Source organism: Pristiophorus japonicus, chromosome 5 (genome assembly GCF_044704955.1).
Source record: "Pristiophorus japonicus isolate sPriJap1 chromosome 5, sPriJap1.hap1, whole genome shotgun sequence".
Lineage (NCBI taxonomy): Eukaryota > Metazoa > Chordata > Chondrichthyes > Pristiophoridae > Pristiophorus > Pristiophorus japonicus.
Window position 1 is genome coordinate 244,340,838 of NC_091981.1, and position 19,594 is coordinate 244,360,431.

At 40.1% G+C, this 19,594-nt stretch overlaps 1 protein-coding gene across 9 annotated transcripts in view; it reads right to left on the reverse strand.

The window, feature by feature from the left end:
• Nucleotides 1-1,131: 1,131 nt before the first annotated feature.
• The window catches only part of mpp7a (MAGUK p55 scaffold protein 7a), a 544,364-nt gene continuing 525,901 nt past the window's right edge, over nucleotides 1,132-19,594 (reverse strand). For all 9 annotated transcript variants that reach the window (XM_070881484.1, XM_070881483.1, XM_070881489.1 and 6 more), the window contains 4 exons: nucleotides 16,692-16,785; nucleotides 16,086-16,194; nucleotides 9,876-10,019; nucleotides 1,132-2,284 (listed from right to left, as the gene is read on the reverse strand). In XM_070881484.1, coding sequence (XP_070737585.1) covers nucleotides 2,105-2,284; nucleotides 9,876-10,019; nucleotides 16,086-16,194; nucleotides 16,692-16,785 — 527 coding nt within the window. In that variant the 3' untranslated portion in view covers nucleotides 1,132-2,104. The remainder of the gene's footprint in view (nucleotides 2,285-9,875; nucleotides 10,020-16,085; nucleotides 16,195-16,691; nucleotides 16,786-19,594) is intronic.

The following is a 19,594-nucleotide window of genomic DNA, read 5'->3' on the forward strand; positions in this document are numbered from 1 at the left end:
TTTTAGTTTACCGTTTTACATTTCTTGCGATACCAGGAGCATGTTTTCTATGTTTCTATTGGAGAGAAAGCAGGAAAGGGGTACTGAAGTGAATGATCAGCCATGATCTTATTGAATGGTGGTGCAGGCTCGAGGGGCCGAATGGCCTACTCCTGCACCTATTTTCTATGTTTCTATGTAAAGGTTAGGCATGCCATGCCCACAGCTCCCTCCTCTTCCCCAATCATGAGGCTCTCCTGGGCCCCTTCCCGTTACTTACCCGGGTGCCAGGGGCCGTTCCTTTGGTCCCTAGCGACGGCCTCCTGCCACCCGACATTCCGCTGCCGCCTGCCAGCCAACTTCCGCTTCCCGCTGGTTTTGAGCAGGTGACTGACTGGGATGATGCAGATGGGACAGGAAGTTAAAATTTCCCAGGCCACACACTGCTGAGGTTCAGACAGGTTTGCTGCCTGTCCTAACTCAAGTTAAAATTGGGGCTAAACTACTCCAAGCCAATGTCACAGCCCAACCAGTAATATTTTCTTCCCAAATAACAAAATAAAAATCAGTTAAAAGGGATACAAAGCAGAATGTTAAAATATGAAACTTTCCACCTGCTATCTAATCCTCTCTTATTCAAGGAATAGAAAAGGTGAACCAAGGCTTCTAAAGTCAGCTTGGCTTAGTTTGTTGCACTTTTGATCAGGCGATTGTGGATTCAAGGCATACCCCAGTACTTGAGCACACAATCTAAGCTGACATTTCAGTGCAAACTGAGGCAGTGCTGCATTGTCGGAGAGCCCAACTTTCAGGGATATTAAACGGAGACCCTGTCTGCCTACTCAAGTGTATGTGAAATTCAAAGAGCAGGGAATTCTCCAGATGTCCTGGCCAAAATTCATCTCTCAACCAATAGATTAACTAGTAATTTACCTCACTGCTGTTTGTAGGATCTTGATGTGCATAAACTGGCTCCCATATTTGTTTGCATAGCAACTGTAACTGCACTCCAAAGTAATTAATTGGTAGTGAAGTGCTTAGGGACATGCCGAAGGCACTAGATAAATGCCATTTTAAAAAAAAAAAAGTGGATGCTTGCGCAGAAAAAAAACTGAAGGCACAAAAGATAGTTAGGCTTAAATCTTCTGATAAAGATAATACAAGTCAAGATTTTAATATTTGTAGATATTGCAGTACATCAAATTCACTTAAAATTGCACATTACAATTGAGTAACATTTTCATAGAGCTGCTTGGCATATCAAAGATAACCATTCACCTCACTAAAAACACCACACAGAAATGAAATTTGGTAATTTATTAATCTGGGATAACTAGGAAAAGTTTAAAAAAAATTTAAAGATGCAAGGAAGTATAACTATTTTATCTGAGATTCTCAAGATATAATAAAACTCTAATTTACAAACCATATGCATCTCACCTAGCAAAATACAATTACAGTGCACTGCTGGTGGCATTATCAGCACAAGTTAGTGAGGTAAATTTACATGGAATGTCAAGCATGATTTAATACCAGGTTTTGTATATGCATGAATAACCAACACCTTTTAAAATACACTTAAGAACCACATCGTCAACATGGTAAAACACCAAATTTTCCAAATAATTCTCTTATATAGTATTTCACTAGATTTCCTTTTATTATACAAGACATACATGAATTCCTCTGGTTCTGATGACATGCGAAGATAGAACAACCAATGCTTCCTGCTTGGATGCATTGCATTTTCTTCATCAGCATCCTAAACCATATGTTATTTCACTTAAAACAAATATCACCCATAATTTACTAAAATACACTTATATTTCAGTGTTTTTAAAAATAAAATCCGTCACCTCAAAAGGTCACAATCTACATCAGTAGTAAAACCAGAAAGTGTCTACATTTATTCCCCAAGTAGTGAAAATATTTTAGCACTGCTCATTTCAGGTAGATGAAAGCTTGCGATTAGCAAAAGTAACATGGTTTGCTATTGGACATTAAAAGTGCAAAAAAAAGTGGCAATGTTTTACTTCAAAGCACCATCCACTGCTCCGGGAATGACCATCAATATTACCAGGCTTCCAAACAATGTCCAGTTATATTATTATTCACTTTTGTGGCTTTATGAATGTAGCCAATTGACTGGAATCCAGAAAGGATTTATCTCCAGGTGATCTAAGGTAGTTTTCAGCTCCTTGTAGGCAATTGTAAGATCATCATTCACCAAAATTTTGTCAAAGAGATGTGAGCACTGGGCTTCAATCAGCTCTGCAGATTTGATCATTTCGTGAAGGTCTTCTTCCTGCAATGAAATGGCATAAATTGAATACTTAACTGAAGGTATTTGCTATTATTAACAAGATCCATCAAAAATGGTAGTTTTCTGAAGTATGAAAAACAAACTTTTCCCTTCATTCCTCATTTCTTAACATATTAATTCTTGCTGGTGTCGCTGGCAAGGCCGGCATTTATTGTCCCGGCCTAATTTCCCTTGAGTAAGTGGTGCTGAGCCGCCTTCTTGAACTGTTGCAATCCGTGTGGTGAAGGCACTCCTTGCTACGCCATTTCAGAGGGCAGTTAAGAGTAAACCACATTGCTGTGGGTCTGGAGTCACATGTAGGCCAGACCAGGTAAGGACGGCAGATTTTCTACCCGAAAGGCCATTAGTGAACCAGATGGGTTATTACGACAATCCAGTAGTTTCATGGTCACCATTACTGATATCAGCTTTTATATTCCAGATTTATTTAATTAACTGAATTATTTAAATTCCCCAGCTGCCATATTGGAATTTGAACTGGGAGGAGGTGGGGGGGGGGGGGGGCGGTTGAAAGAGATAGAGGTGTCAGACTGGGAAGAAGATCGAGCAGGAGCAGGTGGGGGTTGCTGGGATGGTGGCTGGGAGAAGATCAAGGGCTGGGCCAGGAGCGGCAAGAAGATTGGGTGGGGGTGGGAGAATGGGGTTGATCAAAGGAGTAGAGGCGTCACAGACCATGGCAGGGAGGGGGGGGTTGGCAGGGATTCTGGATCCAGCAGGTAGGTGTACCTCCTGAATCCAGTAGTTTTTGCCTTGCTGCAAGGTGTGCAAAACCCGATCAGGTACAGTTAAAGACAAAATGGAGGTGAAAGGAGAGGCATCCAGGTTCGTTATAATATTTAAACAGACAGCCCACTTCCTGGCAGCTGGTTGGCTGTCCACCAACATTAAAACCAGAAGTGAGCGGGTTCAGGTCGGATTTCCAATTTTTAAGACGTTAACTATTCCTATGTCCTCAATCCACCTAGTTTTTTTTTAAGGTTAAAATTCCCCCTCGGTTTCTGATTTATGTGAAGCATTTATATTGTTTTATTTGGTACAACAAAATCATTAACTCACTCAATGCATATATTCTCCACCGTCACGGAAATTATCACTACCCTTCCCCATCACAGAGTAACTTCCCACTGAAATGTTGTATGAAGAAAGGTTGAGCAGGTTGGGCCTATACTCAGTGGAGTTTAGAAGAATGGGAGGTGACCTTATTGAAACCTATAAGATTGTGAGGGCGCTTGATAGGATGGATACAGAGAGGATGTTTCCCCTCGTGGGGGAATCTAGAACTAAGGGGCATAGCTTCAGAATAAGGGGTTACCCATTTAAAACAGAGGTGAGGAGGAATTTCTTCTCTTAGAGGGTTGTGAATCTGTGGAATTCTCTACCCCAGAGAGCTGTGGAGGCTGGGTCTTGAATAAAATTAAGGTGGAGATGGACAGATTTTTGAACAATAAGGGAGTAAAGGGTTATGGGGAGCGGGTAGGGAAGTGGAATTGAGCCCAAGATCAGATCAGCCATGATCTTATTGAATGGTGGAGCAGGCTCGAAGGGCCAAATGGCCTACTCCTGCTCCTATTTCTTATGTTCTTATGTTTTAATGTGCATTTTCATGTCATCAAAAACATATACCAATGTTTAGTCAGGATCATTTTGGCTGAATGTGCTAGAATCATGTCTATGAGTAGAAAATGATGCCTTTTACTTCCCCTTTTTTTTTGCGGGGGAGAAGGAAAAAAACATGAAAAAGAAAATCTATCTTATAATATATTAAAAATCTTATGTTTGCATACTTCTCGTCTATAAAACCATGCTTTTCTACTTGTCATATTTTGGCACACTTTGGGTAAATTTTTTCCCATTTCCATAAATTTCTGTGACAACATATAATGAAGACTGACTATGTAAACCCGCCACACTGTAATTGCGCACTCTTGCTGGTAGCAGTGCTGCAGCAGCTCAGTTTTGTTTGCCGCAGTTCCTTAGCCTTTACTGTAGAGATCTGTTCCTACCAACTCTACCACTTCGCTTCTCAAGTTGTCAAAGTTCTTTGATCTTTAATTATTAATATAAAAATCAAAGTATTAAATAGTATAGAACAAATGACGTCAAAATGTGGACTGAATTACATCAGTGTAATTATTCCACCCTCTAACTGGTTTCACCTGAAAACTGTCTTCAGTTTATATCCCCTAGCTTCTCAGCTTCTACTGCAGAGAAATTCCTATGCTCCTAGCAGCTCTACCTCTTCCCAAAATGTTGTAACTTTTGCTGTTCAACTATAAATAATATAAAAAGTAAAAAAAATGCCAGAGTTAGTAACTTTAAAATAGGGACTAAAAATGCACATACCTTTCATTGTACATCTCTTAAAACCTAATTAAAAATCTTACTTTAGCGTGAGCTGATTCAATTAACCCTTGCCCTTTAACCTTGCTTCACCTGAAGACTATGCTTGATCTCAACTCCCCATGTGTAAAGCCATGGGCATTTCAGTAATGACAAAAGGACACCAACTACATCAGGAATTCAACTATATCAATGTTACACTGCTGCCTAGTGGTGGATAGAATAGGGAAGGACAAGGTCTCAACGTACATTAAATTATGTTGGAACTGTCTCAGCCCTCTCTTCTCCACAGTGACACAACACAAATATGCCACTGATGAAAGAGCATATTGTATAGTGCTGCAAACCTCTGTGTTAGAAGTAAAGACCATGGCACGATGCAATTTCTTGTTTTCACAAAGACAATAAAATCTTCTACATACTATCTTGGGTTCCCAGATCCCAGTGGACAGATTTACATCATTACCCACAACTCCAGGTGTTAACATTAAGAGTGTCTTTTCACATTTTTTCCCTCTGCTTGCATAACTGGTCAAGCCTATTGGTAGCCAGAAATGTGTTACAACACTGAAAGGTTCATAAAAAATGGACAATATCCAAAAATTCTAGAAAGATTACTTCTGCTGATTTCCTGTGTCTCTAGAAAACTCGCTATAAACCTTGCCTGTGTGTGGGTTTTGTACATGTATTTTAAACATTGGTTACTGATCATTTATTTTTTTAAGCAGTCAGTAATGTTTTTTCAATAAAAGAACAAATTAATAGAGCAACACATATGTAAGGGAATGGTATTCTAGAACTGTTACTGCTGATAAAAGCCACATTTTGTTGTAAATTACAGGGTCCATTTTCATAACAGTATAGCAGCATCTTATTAATTCTAATCACACAAGATCTCGATTTAGCCAAAGAGAGCCATTAAATCATGGATGAAATACTAGACTGCGGTGCATAAAAATGGATTTAATAGGCTTTATCTTAAATGCACTTCTTTACATCTGCAAGTAAGCCTGTGAATGATCCATGCATCCAATAAATCACAAGCCCCTTCTCCCACAAGGGTGTTTAGCTATTGTATGGTGCAATTGGTGCTGCAGTCTTAAAGCAAATAATCAATTCTCTCCCCCCACCCCCACCCCACCCAACGTTCTTACGCCTATGCCCTAATGCTGGGCTGCAGTTCTATAGGCACCAGCATCTGAGATGCCATTTTTCACACAAGTCTAATAATGTCAGCCAACTATTGAAATGAGGGGGTAAATGAAGAAAGTCATCACTGCTGAACACATTCATCCATTGTCCACAGATATGCAATTTTCAGCTAGATGTACTGCACAAGACCAGGAGGTGCATGGAATTGGAGACTGCCCCGTGGCATGGAGACAAAACTGGCTGGGAAGATGACGACCAATTTACAGTTTTCACTGAATAATGAACAATCCACATAGCACTTGCAAATCCTAGACTGTCATTGCATTTGAATTTATTCACTTGCTGTAAATCACTGGGCTTGATATTATTCCCTACATGGTACTACCACCCCTATTATTATAAAACAGTATCATCATCACAGGCAGTCCCTCGAAATCAAGGAAGACTTATTTCCACTCCAAAAGTGAGTTCTCAGGTACAGTCCAATATGGGAATTACAGGCTCTGTCACAGGTGGGACAGACAGTGGTTGAAGGAAAGGGTGGGTGGGACTGGTTTGCCGCATGCTCCTTCCGCTGTCTGCGGTTGGTTTCTGCATGTGCTCGGCGATGAGACTGGAGATGCTCAGCGCCCTCCCGGATGCTCTTCCTCCACTTAGGGCGGTCTTGGGCCAGGGATCCCAGGTGCCGGTGGGGATGTTGCACTTAATCAAGGAGGTTCTTATAATGAGGGGGCTCGACAAGGTGAATGCAGAGAGGATATTTCCACTCACAGGGGAAACTAAAACTAGAGGACATAGTCTCAGAATAAGGGGCCGCCCATTTAAAAGTGAGATGAGGAGGAATTTCTTCTCTGAGGGTTGTAAATCTATGGAATTCTCTGCCCCAGAGAGCTGTGGAGGCTGGGTTATTGAATATATTTAAGGCAGAGATAGACAGATTTTTGAGCGGTAAGGGAATAAAGGGTTATGGGGAGCGGGCAGGGAAGTGGAGCTGAGTCCATGATCAGATCAGCCATGATCTTATTAAATGGTGGAGCAGGCTCAAGGGACCAGGTGGCCTACTCCTGCTCCTAGTTCTTATGTTATGTTCTTTGAGGGTGTCCTTGAAATGTTTCCTCTGCCCACCTGGGGCTCGCTTGTCATGTAGGAGTTCCGAGTCGAGCGCTTGCTTTGGGAGTCTCGTGTCGGGCACGATGTGGCCCACCCAACGGAGCTGGTCGAGTGTGGTCAGCACATCAATGCTGGGGATGTTGGCCTGATCGAGAACACTGACATTGGTGCATCTATCCTCCCAGTGGATTTGAAGGATCTTGCAGAGGCAGCGCTGGTGGTATTTCTGCTAAAACAGTACACACTCTTGACTCACTATGAGAAAGACACACGAGATCTGCTAATTTGAAAAAAAGAATCTGGTATTGTCAGTGCACTAGAAAGTTTACCATATAGACCATGCAAGTGTGGAGGGGGGAGGGTCATAGTACCTATATATTTAATGTTCATAATATTTGATTGCGAGAAATCCACAGCACTCTACACATCAAGACAAGTGAAATATAGCAGTTTAGGTGAGGATAATAAAAACAGTCATTAGAAAACTTTAGACAATAATTCATATCACATGCAAGTGAAAATGTAAATTTTACAATGTAAGGTTGCATGAATACTGCTTATGCCAGATTCACTTAAAAAAAAGTTAAAACTGTACCAGGAGTACTCATCATTTAATAATAAGAAATAAATAAATCTTGGACTGGCAATGCTCTCTGTAACTCTGGCTATTTCAGACAATTTTATTTCTTGCTCAGAAAAACACCCTTTACTGTACCCGTTAGGGTGCATTCATTTCACACACCAGCCACCTTTGTAATCTTTCTGACTGAGACCGTCAATTTAGTGCTAGTGAGTACCAAACTATTGCATCTTTTATACAGTGAACCTCCGCCCACTAGAGGAGACTTTCATCCATTAATATAGGTTGAGTTTCAATTTGCGTCCCAGAAGTGATATAACACATTAAATCATTACTATAACCAGGGGGCATAGACTTAAAGTAATTGATAGAAAGATTAGAGGGCAGTGGAGGAGATCTTTCTCCACCCAGGCGGTGATGGGGGTCTGGAAATCGCTGCCTGAAAGGGTGGTAGAGACAGAAACCCTTATCACATTTAAAAAGTACTTGGATATGCACTTGAAGTACTAAAACCTACAAGATTACGGACCAAGAGTTGGAAAGTGGGATGAGGCTGGATAGTTCTTTTTCGGTCGGCATGGACACAATGGGCTGAATGGCCTCCCTTGTCCCATAAATTTGTATGATTCTATGATTCAATCCCTTCCAACATTTTGGAAAAAGTTTTGTCACACTACTTGGTAAGTTTACGGTAGGAAAAATAACATTCCACTATTGGACGTTTATCGATCTTCTGCAATACAAAATTTAATCGGCACAGGAACATAGGTGTAAGCCATTCAGCCCCTTAAGTCTGGTATTTCACAGCAGGATCCACTTTCTTGTATTCAGAACAATGGATCTATGTGCCAAATCTTGCTGTAGCAGCTGCATGTGCTGTTAGACTTTTTCCTGCACCCTTCAGCTCGAATATAATTTGTGCTGTAACTTGTTGGAAGTCTGAACTGATAGGTGCGAAGGCAATGGGACATCTGGGACCTTAGAGAACGATAGAATTAACAGTTATCTCCTTAACCAGTAAGACTTAAGGATTGAGAAAGAAGTAGAGAAACAATAGAGAAGATAGGGTGAATTAGAGTCAAATCAATAACAGAAAGAGTGGAAAAAGAATGATTGGATTGAGAGAGAGAGAGAGAGAGAGAGAGAGAGAGAGAGAGAGAAAGAAAAAGTTAGAAAAAAAAATGTAAATTTCAAAAATCTCCAAGAAGAATTTACTACGTGCAGGAATGAGACTCAACAATTTAAATTGTTCCCTTCTTTCTGGGACGGAGAGGTTGATTGGCATTGTATTAATTATCACAGTTTTTTTTACTATTTGTTCATGGGATGTGGGCGTCGCTGGCAAGGCATTTATTGCCCATCCCCAATTGCCGTTGAGAAGCTGGTGAGCCGTCTTCTTGCACTGCTGCAGTCTGTGCAATCTATCCCATTTAGCACAGCGGTAATGTCACACAACACGATGGAGCATGTCCTCAGTGTGAAGTCAGGATTTCTTCCCCACAAGGACTGTGCGATGGTGACTGCCACACGATGGTAGTGCCACACAACATGTTAAAAAGGTACTTATGCTGTTAAGTGTGAGTCCTAACGTTCTGTGGCAAGTTGAATGGGAAATTAATGTGCAAATCCAGCACGTTTAAAAATAATAGGGAGATTGAGGGCGAGGTGCCATAATGTGAGGCAAATGGCAGAATGGCGTAAATCGCTGAGCAATTTATGAAGATTTGCAACTCGTGGCATATCTCTTCTTCCCCTGAACTGTCTGGCCGATTTGTGCATTAATAATGGCGTGCGTTGTGAATTGCTGTTATTTTTCCAGGAAAATATGGCCCTATAGCTATTGCCTTTGTTAATCTAAAATAAGTCAGAATGCTACTCTCTGCGTTTGTTTCAAGTAGTTTTATGTCCTACTAGTGAGAACTTTACATTCTTCTATTGTCCAAGAAACCCTGAAGCATTAGAAAATTGATACGCAAGTGGCTGCAAGGTACATTTATACTTCGAGAAATTATGTCCTAATACAACTGAGGCAAACGTCTCATTGTGGATGGCTGTTAAGTGTCTAATGGGAACCATCCCTCTGTAGACAAGAAATTGGCCGTAAGTTTGCTACTAATCCAACTGCACACATCATAAACACTTAAAATCTTTCATTTATGCAGCAGAGGCTCTTGACATCAAGAGTATAGATATATTGTAAGGATAATTTAATTGGAGATCTACACATCTATTCTAGGTCATTCAAGAATGAACAGCAGGATCACTGGATGCAAAAGTGTTCCAGTAATCCATATTTACCTAAACAAACACAAATATAGATGAAAACTTTACTCACCTGAAACAACTTTGGTTATAAAAGGTTTCAATGTCTATATAAACTGCAAAACATACCGTAAATGGTTTGGCAGAGCCTTTGTCATCTTTGCTTGAAATGATTTTCGCATTCTTCCTGGTTTCTCTGAGGCGTTCAATCGATGGTGGCTTGATGAATATCACATATGGTTTAAATTCCAATGTCCTCAGATGCTTTATTGTCTGAAACATTTAAGTAGTGTAATGTTGTTTTACTTCTCAGCATATCTGGTTGCAAAAGCATATTGGAAAGTTAAATTTACCACTAATGTGCTTGCAATAAATACTTTGTACAACTAGTATGACTTTGTCTCGTCTCACTGGTTCATGAAGAACTGCAATGCTTTGCAGACCCATTTTTATTTATTTGTTCTGACGATGCGGGTGATGTTGGCAAGGCTGCATTTATTGTACATCCCTCGTTTCCCCAAGAAGGTGGTGGGGCCACTTCAGAGGGCGTTTTTAAGAGTCAACTACATATTCTGGGACAAGAGGCAGACCAGGTAGGGGTGTGAGGTTCCCTTCCCTGAAGGATACAGTTGGGTTTTTATGACAATCCGACAGCATTCATGGTCATTTTCTGGTACTAGCTTACAAATTACATCTTCTCTGCAACCCCCTCCCTGCTGTTGTTCTTATAAAAATGCAAAGGGCTTCTTCCTGAGCCACTGTTTAATAAATATTTTAATTCCCAGAACTCAGCACAGCCATAAGATTGTACATGGCCATCAGTAGCATCTAGTTGCTAATGAAAGAATTCACCCTCCAAAGCATGCAGTAGACGTTTACAGCAGAGGGTTTCAGTGCTGGTAATCACTATCACAGGCAAATGTTTAAGGAAGCTATTCAAGGAAGCAGGCATTGACTGATGGTGAAAATGCGCCAGAGCATCCTCAGGTCCAGTATTGTTCAAGAAAACGAGTCCCAAGTTGTCAAGGGCTTAGCACCTGTCAACCACACTCTACTCAGAATCTTTTCTGAAGTAACTGTCTCCCACACTTTGGAGGCATGCCCTAATTCCTACCAAAAACATCTGGCATCAAGGAAAGAGAATACAGTGTCAGACTTCACACATAAATTTATCAGCTTCCTCCAAGAGCAGCTAAGCAACATTCCAGAAGTGAGGCCTGGGACGCATCTGGCTTAGTCTGTGACAATGGTAGTGCTTATCTGGTCACCCTGCTCAGTCAAAACAATGTTCCAGAAAGTTTCAGTTCTGGGCCACTGCCAGATGATATGTAATGGTGTTCCTGTCTCTCCACATTCCTTCCACCTTGTAGATGGAGGCATTAAACTGTTGTACTTAATGCAGTGTAGAATGATTTAAATAAACCTTTGTTTAATAATGTTATAGGTGATGACTGAGGGAGCTATAATCTTCAATAATTCCCACTTCTCCTCATCCTTTGACCATCTAAGATTAGATTCCCATTTTTGTTTGATCAAATCTGTTATTTCCATTACATTCATTTTGAGAGACTACAAGACTCGACTGTTCTCATGGTATGATTCTCTGAAAGTTTCCACCCTTATGCATGCCAACTCCTGCAGCCACAAGACTATATTTGACAGGGGACGTCTGGGTTCTGCCAGATGAGGGACGTCTACGAATTTTACAGCTCTCTAAAGTGGTTTTCACTCACCAGCATGAATGAAACACTCAAATGATACAGGACTTTGAGAAGTACAGGTAAAGGGCCCTCCATGTTTATCTTTCAGTTTATAGTATCAGAGTGGTAAAATAGTAGTTTGTCTCCATCTGCACTCCTATAGTTTCAGGACCATCTCCTGAAAGGGGCCAGATGAAATAGGAAACTTGATAGGTCTAGCCTTTCATTTTTGAATAGAATTGATTGCTTCAAGTACCCAAATGACATTTGCTATTCCGTAGGAATTTAGATACAATAAGTATTATTATGCTGAAAAGACCAGTGTATGCACTGTTGTTGGAACCATTTGAACCAATTAGATAAACTCAATTACCACTTTTAGTTTGATACAAGTCATCTGCTCCATGAGGCAGCTTTGACCACTGTGATAAGGTCTGAATAAACTGACCTCAGCAGTCGATATAAATCGAATCATAACAAGACAAACAGAAACACAATGTTATCCTAGACCAAGGAAATGGGAACAATGCTTAGCTCCCCAGAGTCTGTCATCTACCAACAGCTTTAGGGCTTGAACCACAGGCTGCCAGTGGTTCAATGACCAGAATCAATTAGCAAAATTATCCTTTTATGAATAGATTCCAAGGAGGAGGAGGGTTTGATAATGCTTTCATCACCATCCCACCTTCCCCTGCCCACCTCACTCCACAGGTTTCTCTACATAATGTTCCAGAGGCCATTTCTTCAACTGGATCTTTTTTGGTTGAAATGTCTTCAAGTAAACTCCTAGATTATTTGGATTACAAGCTAGTCAAGATTCAAATACTGCTTTGCTTGCAATTCTAAAATTCCAGGAAATTGAGGATTGGTCTTACAAGTGTTACTGGACATCTACCATATGGAACCCTGGTAATGGAAACCAATGCAGATCTGACCAAAAAACAGAAAATGCTATAAATACACAGCAGTTTCATCAATATCTGAAAAGAGAAAAAGATAGGCTAATGTTTCAGGTAGATATTAGAACTGGCAATGGATAGCTAAACAAAATTTTTAACCTGTCTTATCTTCTAAGATGCTGATAGATGCGCTGAATATTTCCAGCATCCACAGCTTTACTTTTCACCATGGCAGATTTACCAAGGTTATTTTACATAGCTTTTCCAGGACCAGTATTGAAAGGCATATTAGATGTAATGTCTTAAGCAAAGGAGACAGAAATTACCGTTTTGTAACTTGGGAAAAGCCTTGTAACTAGAGCAATCTTGCTGCTGTTACTCAGCGTAAGTAAAGGCATTGCTAACTGCTACCAGTGAGGGCAGTAAGCTTGCTTAAATTACTTGATTGACCTGCGTCCAAATTCATTTATAATGCATTAGCTGCAAGAAATAAAATAAGGTGGCTGGAAACTTGTTTCACACTTTTCACAGCTACCACACAGAAGTGAAATGCTTTAGATGGAGGAACAAACTAAACCAACATCGCAGGTTTTATGTAGAGCAAGCCATCTGCAGTATCACATAGGCTTGGATATATTCCAATGTAAACTTTCGAAAGGCAGTAACATGGTTTATCAAATATGGGATGGTACCTGGGGACTAAACACAGGTACTTTGCTTTTGTACAGATTATCTAGAGATCATCTGAATATGAAGAATTTAAGCTCTGGTTGATCTGTCTCACGTACAGTATGTGTTTTAAAGCCAATGCTGCACAAAATGATTAGCCAAATTACTCATGGCCATGTTAGTAATAACATGGTCATTAAAAAGTCAGCTCAGAGCCTTTTTAATAAGTCTCCAATGTGATGTAATCCCTGGATTGTATGTAAAAAGACATGTCCAAAACATTGTTTGGAGGAGAACTTGGGATATTTTCAACAGTACTCATTCTTCACCACCCGCTGAGCTAGAACAGTCAAAACGTTTAGAAGGAAAAAGAATGGCAAGTAATATATTGGTCCAGTTTAATTTTTATATAAATACATAGTTGCAGCACCCATACCATTATACTGCTGTAATAATGTAATTTTGTGGACTGTACTTGTTCTGTATTAAGACAAGCTCCCTAGTACTCCAAACATATCTTTTTTTGCTACTATTTTCCACACCCAATATTTACAATCCAGGAGTTTAAAATACATATTTTCTTTGCTAATATTGAAATGACTAAACATGTGGGTAGAGTTTTCATATTGGGCGCAATCAGGATATTGCACCCAAGATGCGCTTGAATTTGTGCTGATTAGGTTAGCTTCAAGTTTCCCCTAATATTCATTTGCAGAATCACAAACGTTAAAACTTCCATGAGCCAGAGCAATCAGGTAGCATAATAGAATTTAATCGTTTTGTTTTCCTTTCCATTAAAAAGCATTTAAGAGTGGTAACCGGGTGCAGTTTTATTAATACAGCTGAAAATAGTTTATCTGCAAAAATAAGTATTTTTAATAAGGGTGTCCAGTCTTCCATCTGATTTAAAATCACTGAAAATTACTTCAATAAACGACTGAACCATTTAATAGTATGAGCGTACACCAGTCAGTTTTATAAATTAAGTATTTTCTGATGAAAAAACTTTTAAAATGTTCCTATTTGTGCATGTAGACCGAAGAAAATGAGCACAATTTGGAGAGCATAGAAACATAGAAAATAGGTGCAGGAGTAGGCCATTCAGCCCTTCAAGCCTGCACCACCATTCAATAAGATCATGGCTGATCATTCACCTCAGTACCCCTTTCCTGCTTTCTCTCCATACCCCTTGATCCCTTTAGCCATAAGGGCCATATCTAACTCCTTCTTGAATATATCCAATGAACTGGCATCAACAACTCTCTACGGTAGAGAATTCCACAGGTCAACAACTCTTAAGTGAAGAAGTTTCTCCTCATCTCAGTCTTAAATGGCTAACCTCTTATCCTTAGACTGTGTCCCCTGATTCTGGACTTCCCCAACATCGGGAAACATTCTTCCTGCATCTAACCTGTCCAATCCCGTCAGAATTTTATATGTTTCTGTGAGATGCCCGCTCATCCTTCTAAACTCCAGTGAATACAGGCCCAGTCGATCTCTCCTCATATGTCAGTCCTACCATCCCGGGAATCAGTCTGGTGAACCTTCGCTGCACTCCCTCAATAGCAAGAACGGCCTTCCTCAGATTAGGAGACCAAAACTGAACACAATATTCCAGGTGAGGCCTCACCAAGGCCCTGTACAACTGCAGTAAGACCTCCCTGCTCCTGTACTCAAATCCCCTAGCTATGAAGGCCAACATGCCATTTGCCTTCTTCACCGCCTGCTGTATCTACATGCCAACTTTCAATGACTGATGTACCATGACACCCAGGTCTCGTTGCACCTCCCCTTTTCCTAATCTGCCGGAATTCAGATAATATTCTGCCTTTGTGTTTTTCCACCAAAGTGGATAACCTCACATTTATCCACATTATATTGCATCTGCCATGCATTCCCATACCAATGCAATTGGCAGAAACTCGTAATTTCGACCTGGGGGCATAGCCAGTTTCGTGGGTGGGGCCTGATTCTGCCTGAAATGATCGCCGAAAACACGAATGCAAGTGGTGTTTGGCGTAACTCACTTACGTTTAAAATTCACAGATTGTTTGCGTTGGTTCGGCCAAATCTACCCAGATAGCGTTGATATAACTAGCAGAAACTTAACCTCATGATTTTTCCACAAGGGGGCAAGTCAACTAGGTATTCTAATAACCGATTTAGAAATTTTTTTTCCTGAAGGGTAGTATAGAGGATATTCACCAGGAAAGAAAGAAGTTTCCTGTATAAGGCACCTTTCGTATCCTCAGTGATCACACAAAACTTTGTGCCCTTTCAATGAAACTGAATGGATCAATTCCTCAAACAGGCCATACATATTGTTCCTTGTGCACAGTTTATTTAATATTAGTCATCTCTTGGCTGTGTTGTGCCATGGATTAGTGCAATGGTATTTGGCTTCCATAATCTTCCACACAAATTCCTGATCTTGGCCATACCATTAAAAAGAGTCCCATCCACAATGAAAATCTAAAGGAAAATTATTTTGGCCTGTTCAACTTGCTCATCAGTCAACTAACAGTTGAAGCAACAGCTTCACTACTAACGAGACCTGGAAGCAGGTTACATGACTTCCATCTTGGCTTATAAGTTGAGCGTGGCACCAGGAGACAAAAAAGACAAAATAGGGGAAAAAAATAATGGTATTCCAGCCTTTGGGGGATTGGCATATTTACGTGCGTTCAGAGTTGAAAGACAATTTTGTTGAACAAATTCAGTGAATATAAGTAGTTGACTATGCAATTTGTGCAGAGAAGACTTTTCTCAGAGCTGTAAGTTGGCAGTAGGCAGTCCTGTTCTCCTTCTCCCTCCTTGCTCGGGTGTGAAGAAGCTGTAGGTAGATGAAATACTCTTTGCTGCAACATGTCCTTTATCTACTGCTACAAGTTACAGTAGAGCAATTAAATTGCAGTATGAATGAAACAATACTTGGGTTCAAAGAACGAAAGTTGATTTCGAGTAGTCATTTTTTTCATAATTATTTAACATAATATTTGAATTTTGCACATTCATGAAGACTGACAAACCAAAATTAGTCTTTTGTGTTTTGAAGAATTATATCTACTTACATGACATTGTACATCCAACAGGCACACTTTATTCTTGGCCAACACAAATCGAACAGAATCTATGCTTGTTCCATACAAGTTTCCTCTGTATTCGCCATGTTCAATAAACCTGGATTAAAAAATTAGAATAAAATTGGTCAACTTTTAACTTCTTAGAAGTCTGCTCCTATTAAAAAGTTGAAGCTATACAGAATGCACGCAGACACACTTTATAGTTATGAAAAGCATTTTGCTATTTGAAGTCAGTGGAATAAATTCAAACAAAACTTGCAGTATAAACAGAAAATACTCTGCACAGAACTAGACAATACACTGCCTCAGCTCACATGAACACACAAATATACAAGCACATCTTTATGGTGTACATCAAATTATTTCTAATATCTACTTTTTAGATTTTGCATGAGTGGTTCCAGTTTACGACAAGAAGGACAGTGATGCCAAGTTTGATAACAGAATAAAACTGTAACATTTAACTCCCTGAGCAACTTGCCTATCTGTTTTCCAAGTAACCTATTGTTCAAATATTCCGATACTTTTCATCACTGCATTTGAAACTTTCCAGATGTGCTGGCATGAAACAGAGTGTGCCATTTTTCAACTTACTTGTTATTTTGTACATCTGTCTCAAACAAGTGCTTGGAAATAAAATGATATTCCACTCCGTCAGTTTCCTGGCTTCTTTTTGGCCTCGTTGTATCTGTGGATGACAAAACACTAAAATAAAAATCCTTAGAATTGCCAATATTAAACTGGTTGCTCAAGATCAATGTAAAGTATCAGAAATGGAAAGCTGTTAGCTTTTTAAAAAGCCTAAAAATATTAAACCGCTGGTAATTCTCACAAGTTGCTAGTAATGGGATTTTAGTGTAATCAAAGTAACAAAGGTTTTAAGATTTTTTTTCTGTTTCATTGGAACATTTGGCAATCATGCCTGTCTACAGAAATATAATTAAAGCAGTTGAAAATTTCTGCAAGATGTTATATCTAAAGAGTTCCTAAATTAAAATAAATTATAGCTGACATATTACCTTATATAATCCAGCATTATTTCTACTGCTAATACAGGGCCCAAATTTCCCCAACTCCTTTTTTCGGCGCACTAACCCGAGATGCACCGACTTTGTGTGCTGGAAACGGCGCCAAAAAATATGCCCCAATGCTGGCCGCTCTGCCGAGTGTCCAGGGTCCTGGCGCGGCATATATAGTGGAGTGGGGGGGGGGGGGCGGAGCTACAGCCCTGCGCCGAAAACCGTGCCGGCAGCTGTCCGCATGTGCAGTGGAGTGTGCGGCATTCTCCTCGACCCCCAGCACGTCCTGCAGGCTGTGAGCAGGACCCAATGCTCGCCACCCCTATCCCCAGCCAAAGAGTCTCCCGCACCGGCTGGGGCGGGCCCGCTGTGAATCTCTCTTCCATCCTCACCCCCGACCCTTCACCGATGCCGCTGTGGATCTCTATCCCCACCCCCCACCAATGCCGCGTTCAGCCTCTCCCTCCCTCACCCGTTCACAGATGCCGCGTTGAGCCTAGCCTCCCGGTGTGCGTCTTGCCGCCCCTATCCCAGGCCGAATGGCCTCCCGCACAGGCCGGCCGCTGCAGAGTTTAGTTGAAGGTAGGATTTACTTCAATTCTTTATTTTTTATTGAATGCTTATTACTTTTTGTGCTGTGTTTAGTGCTTTGTAAGTCTTGATGCTTTAAATGTACTAACCTGCGCTGATTTCTTAACTCTCCGCAAGGGTTTTCTGTGCGGCCACAAGTGGCCACATGCGCTGGCCTAAGTTAGTTTGGAGCAACTATTAGCTGTCCAAACTGGCTTAAATGGCCAAAACAGGCATAGGTGGCTGGTAACATCCCCTTTTGAAAAGAAAACTAAACAGAAAAAAATCCTAACTAACTCACTTAAACTGGCGCAAATTAAATGTGCAGAATGGGGATTTTTAAGATACTCCAGAAAAATCAAGTTGCTCCAAAAAAAAAAAAGAGCAACTCCTGGGCAAATTTGGGCCCATAAAACCAAACTGTGTTATGTGGTCTAATTTTAATGTCACCACCACTGGATGCTATTCAGAAATATGGCAAACTGTCATTTTATTCCTCAGCATCGTGCTTTTTAAAGCCAAGATATGAGGCAGTGGAATGGTATTTTATACAGTAGATTGAAAAGTTTTTCCTCTATTCTTCATAAATGTCAGAATGGTTACAAAAAGCTGACAATTATACCTAAAAAATATCTTCAAAATGCTTAGAAGGAAAAGTCTTGCTGATTTAAGGAAAGTAATTAACTGTGTACTGTTTCCTCTAGCCAAATAACACCGCTGAATCCTATTCTTTGTTTAAACAAAATGGTTTTGTACATGTATATAAGTAACAAAACAAAATAATTAAAAGATATTCTAGTGGCTCCCACTACACATCCTGAGCATTTTTAGTTACAATTTTTTTAAAGTCAAAGAGACAGCATCACATTTCATTAAATATTTCATAAGTGTTCCTGGCAAGTGTACCATGTTTTGAGTGGAACTGGCTCCTGGATAAAATACTACAAACTAACTTATTCTCTTGTGATTAACACTAAAACTAGATAGTAACAAGAGGTGCAATGACAATGGAAACAATCTGAATGACTTATATAGAATATAGATTGTGTAACGTTAATGCCATAAGGCACAACACCACCAGAATGAATTTTGGAATGTACCCTAGTCTAAAGCTTGGCTTGCAGCCTTTGATTCTTGATCAATTACTGTGCATAACAAATCTTTATTACGCCATGGAAAATTGGCAATGCTGCTCAGTCCTGACTGGTGCCTTTTTATTGCTTTTATTTCAACCAGTACCAAAGATCTACCAGAGAAATAAATGAAATATTACTCATTCTACCTCTTTTTAATGGAATTAAAGAGGTTACTTTAAATTTTTGCACTTCTGGCATGGAGCATGGATGGAAAGTTTTAGAGCGAGGGGTGCCTAAATTCCTGATATGCGTTTTGATTGGGAACACAAATTCCTAAAATTACCCCATAAATCTTAATAATTGTCATTAATCCCCACGACTCAATAAAATTACTGTTTCTGTAACTAGAAGCTTATGTATTTTAACTGAGATATTGTAAGAAATAATTGTTAGCATAGCATTTCTGAAATATTCAAGATGCATACGCAACCACATCATGAGGGAGGGGTTTGTGTGTTTCCTATATGGCTATTGCCAGTTGCTAACTAAAATAGCTCCAAATGTTTCAACTTGTACTGTAACCAGTACAACTTCAAAGTGTTTTATATAAACACATCTTAATTTTCTTTGTTAAATGTATTACGTAAACTAGTAAATGCAACAGGTCCAAGTGCAAATTTTATGAATGCAGCTCATACAATAGTAGCCCTGAATTTGCGGTCGAAAGTGTACTTCCAGAGTATGCCTCTGAGCTGCAAAACGTTTCTGAACTTACTCTAGGCTCGCAAGCTACAGAGAGTTTGGGTCTCGGGCCTCGCGGGGTATGCCTCTA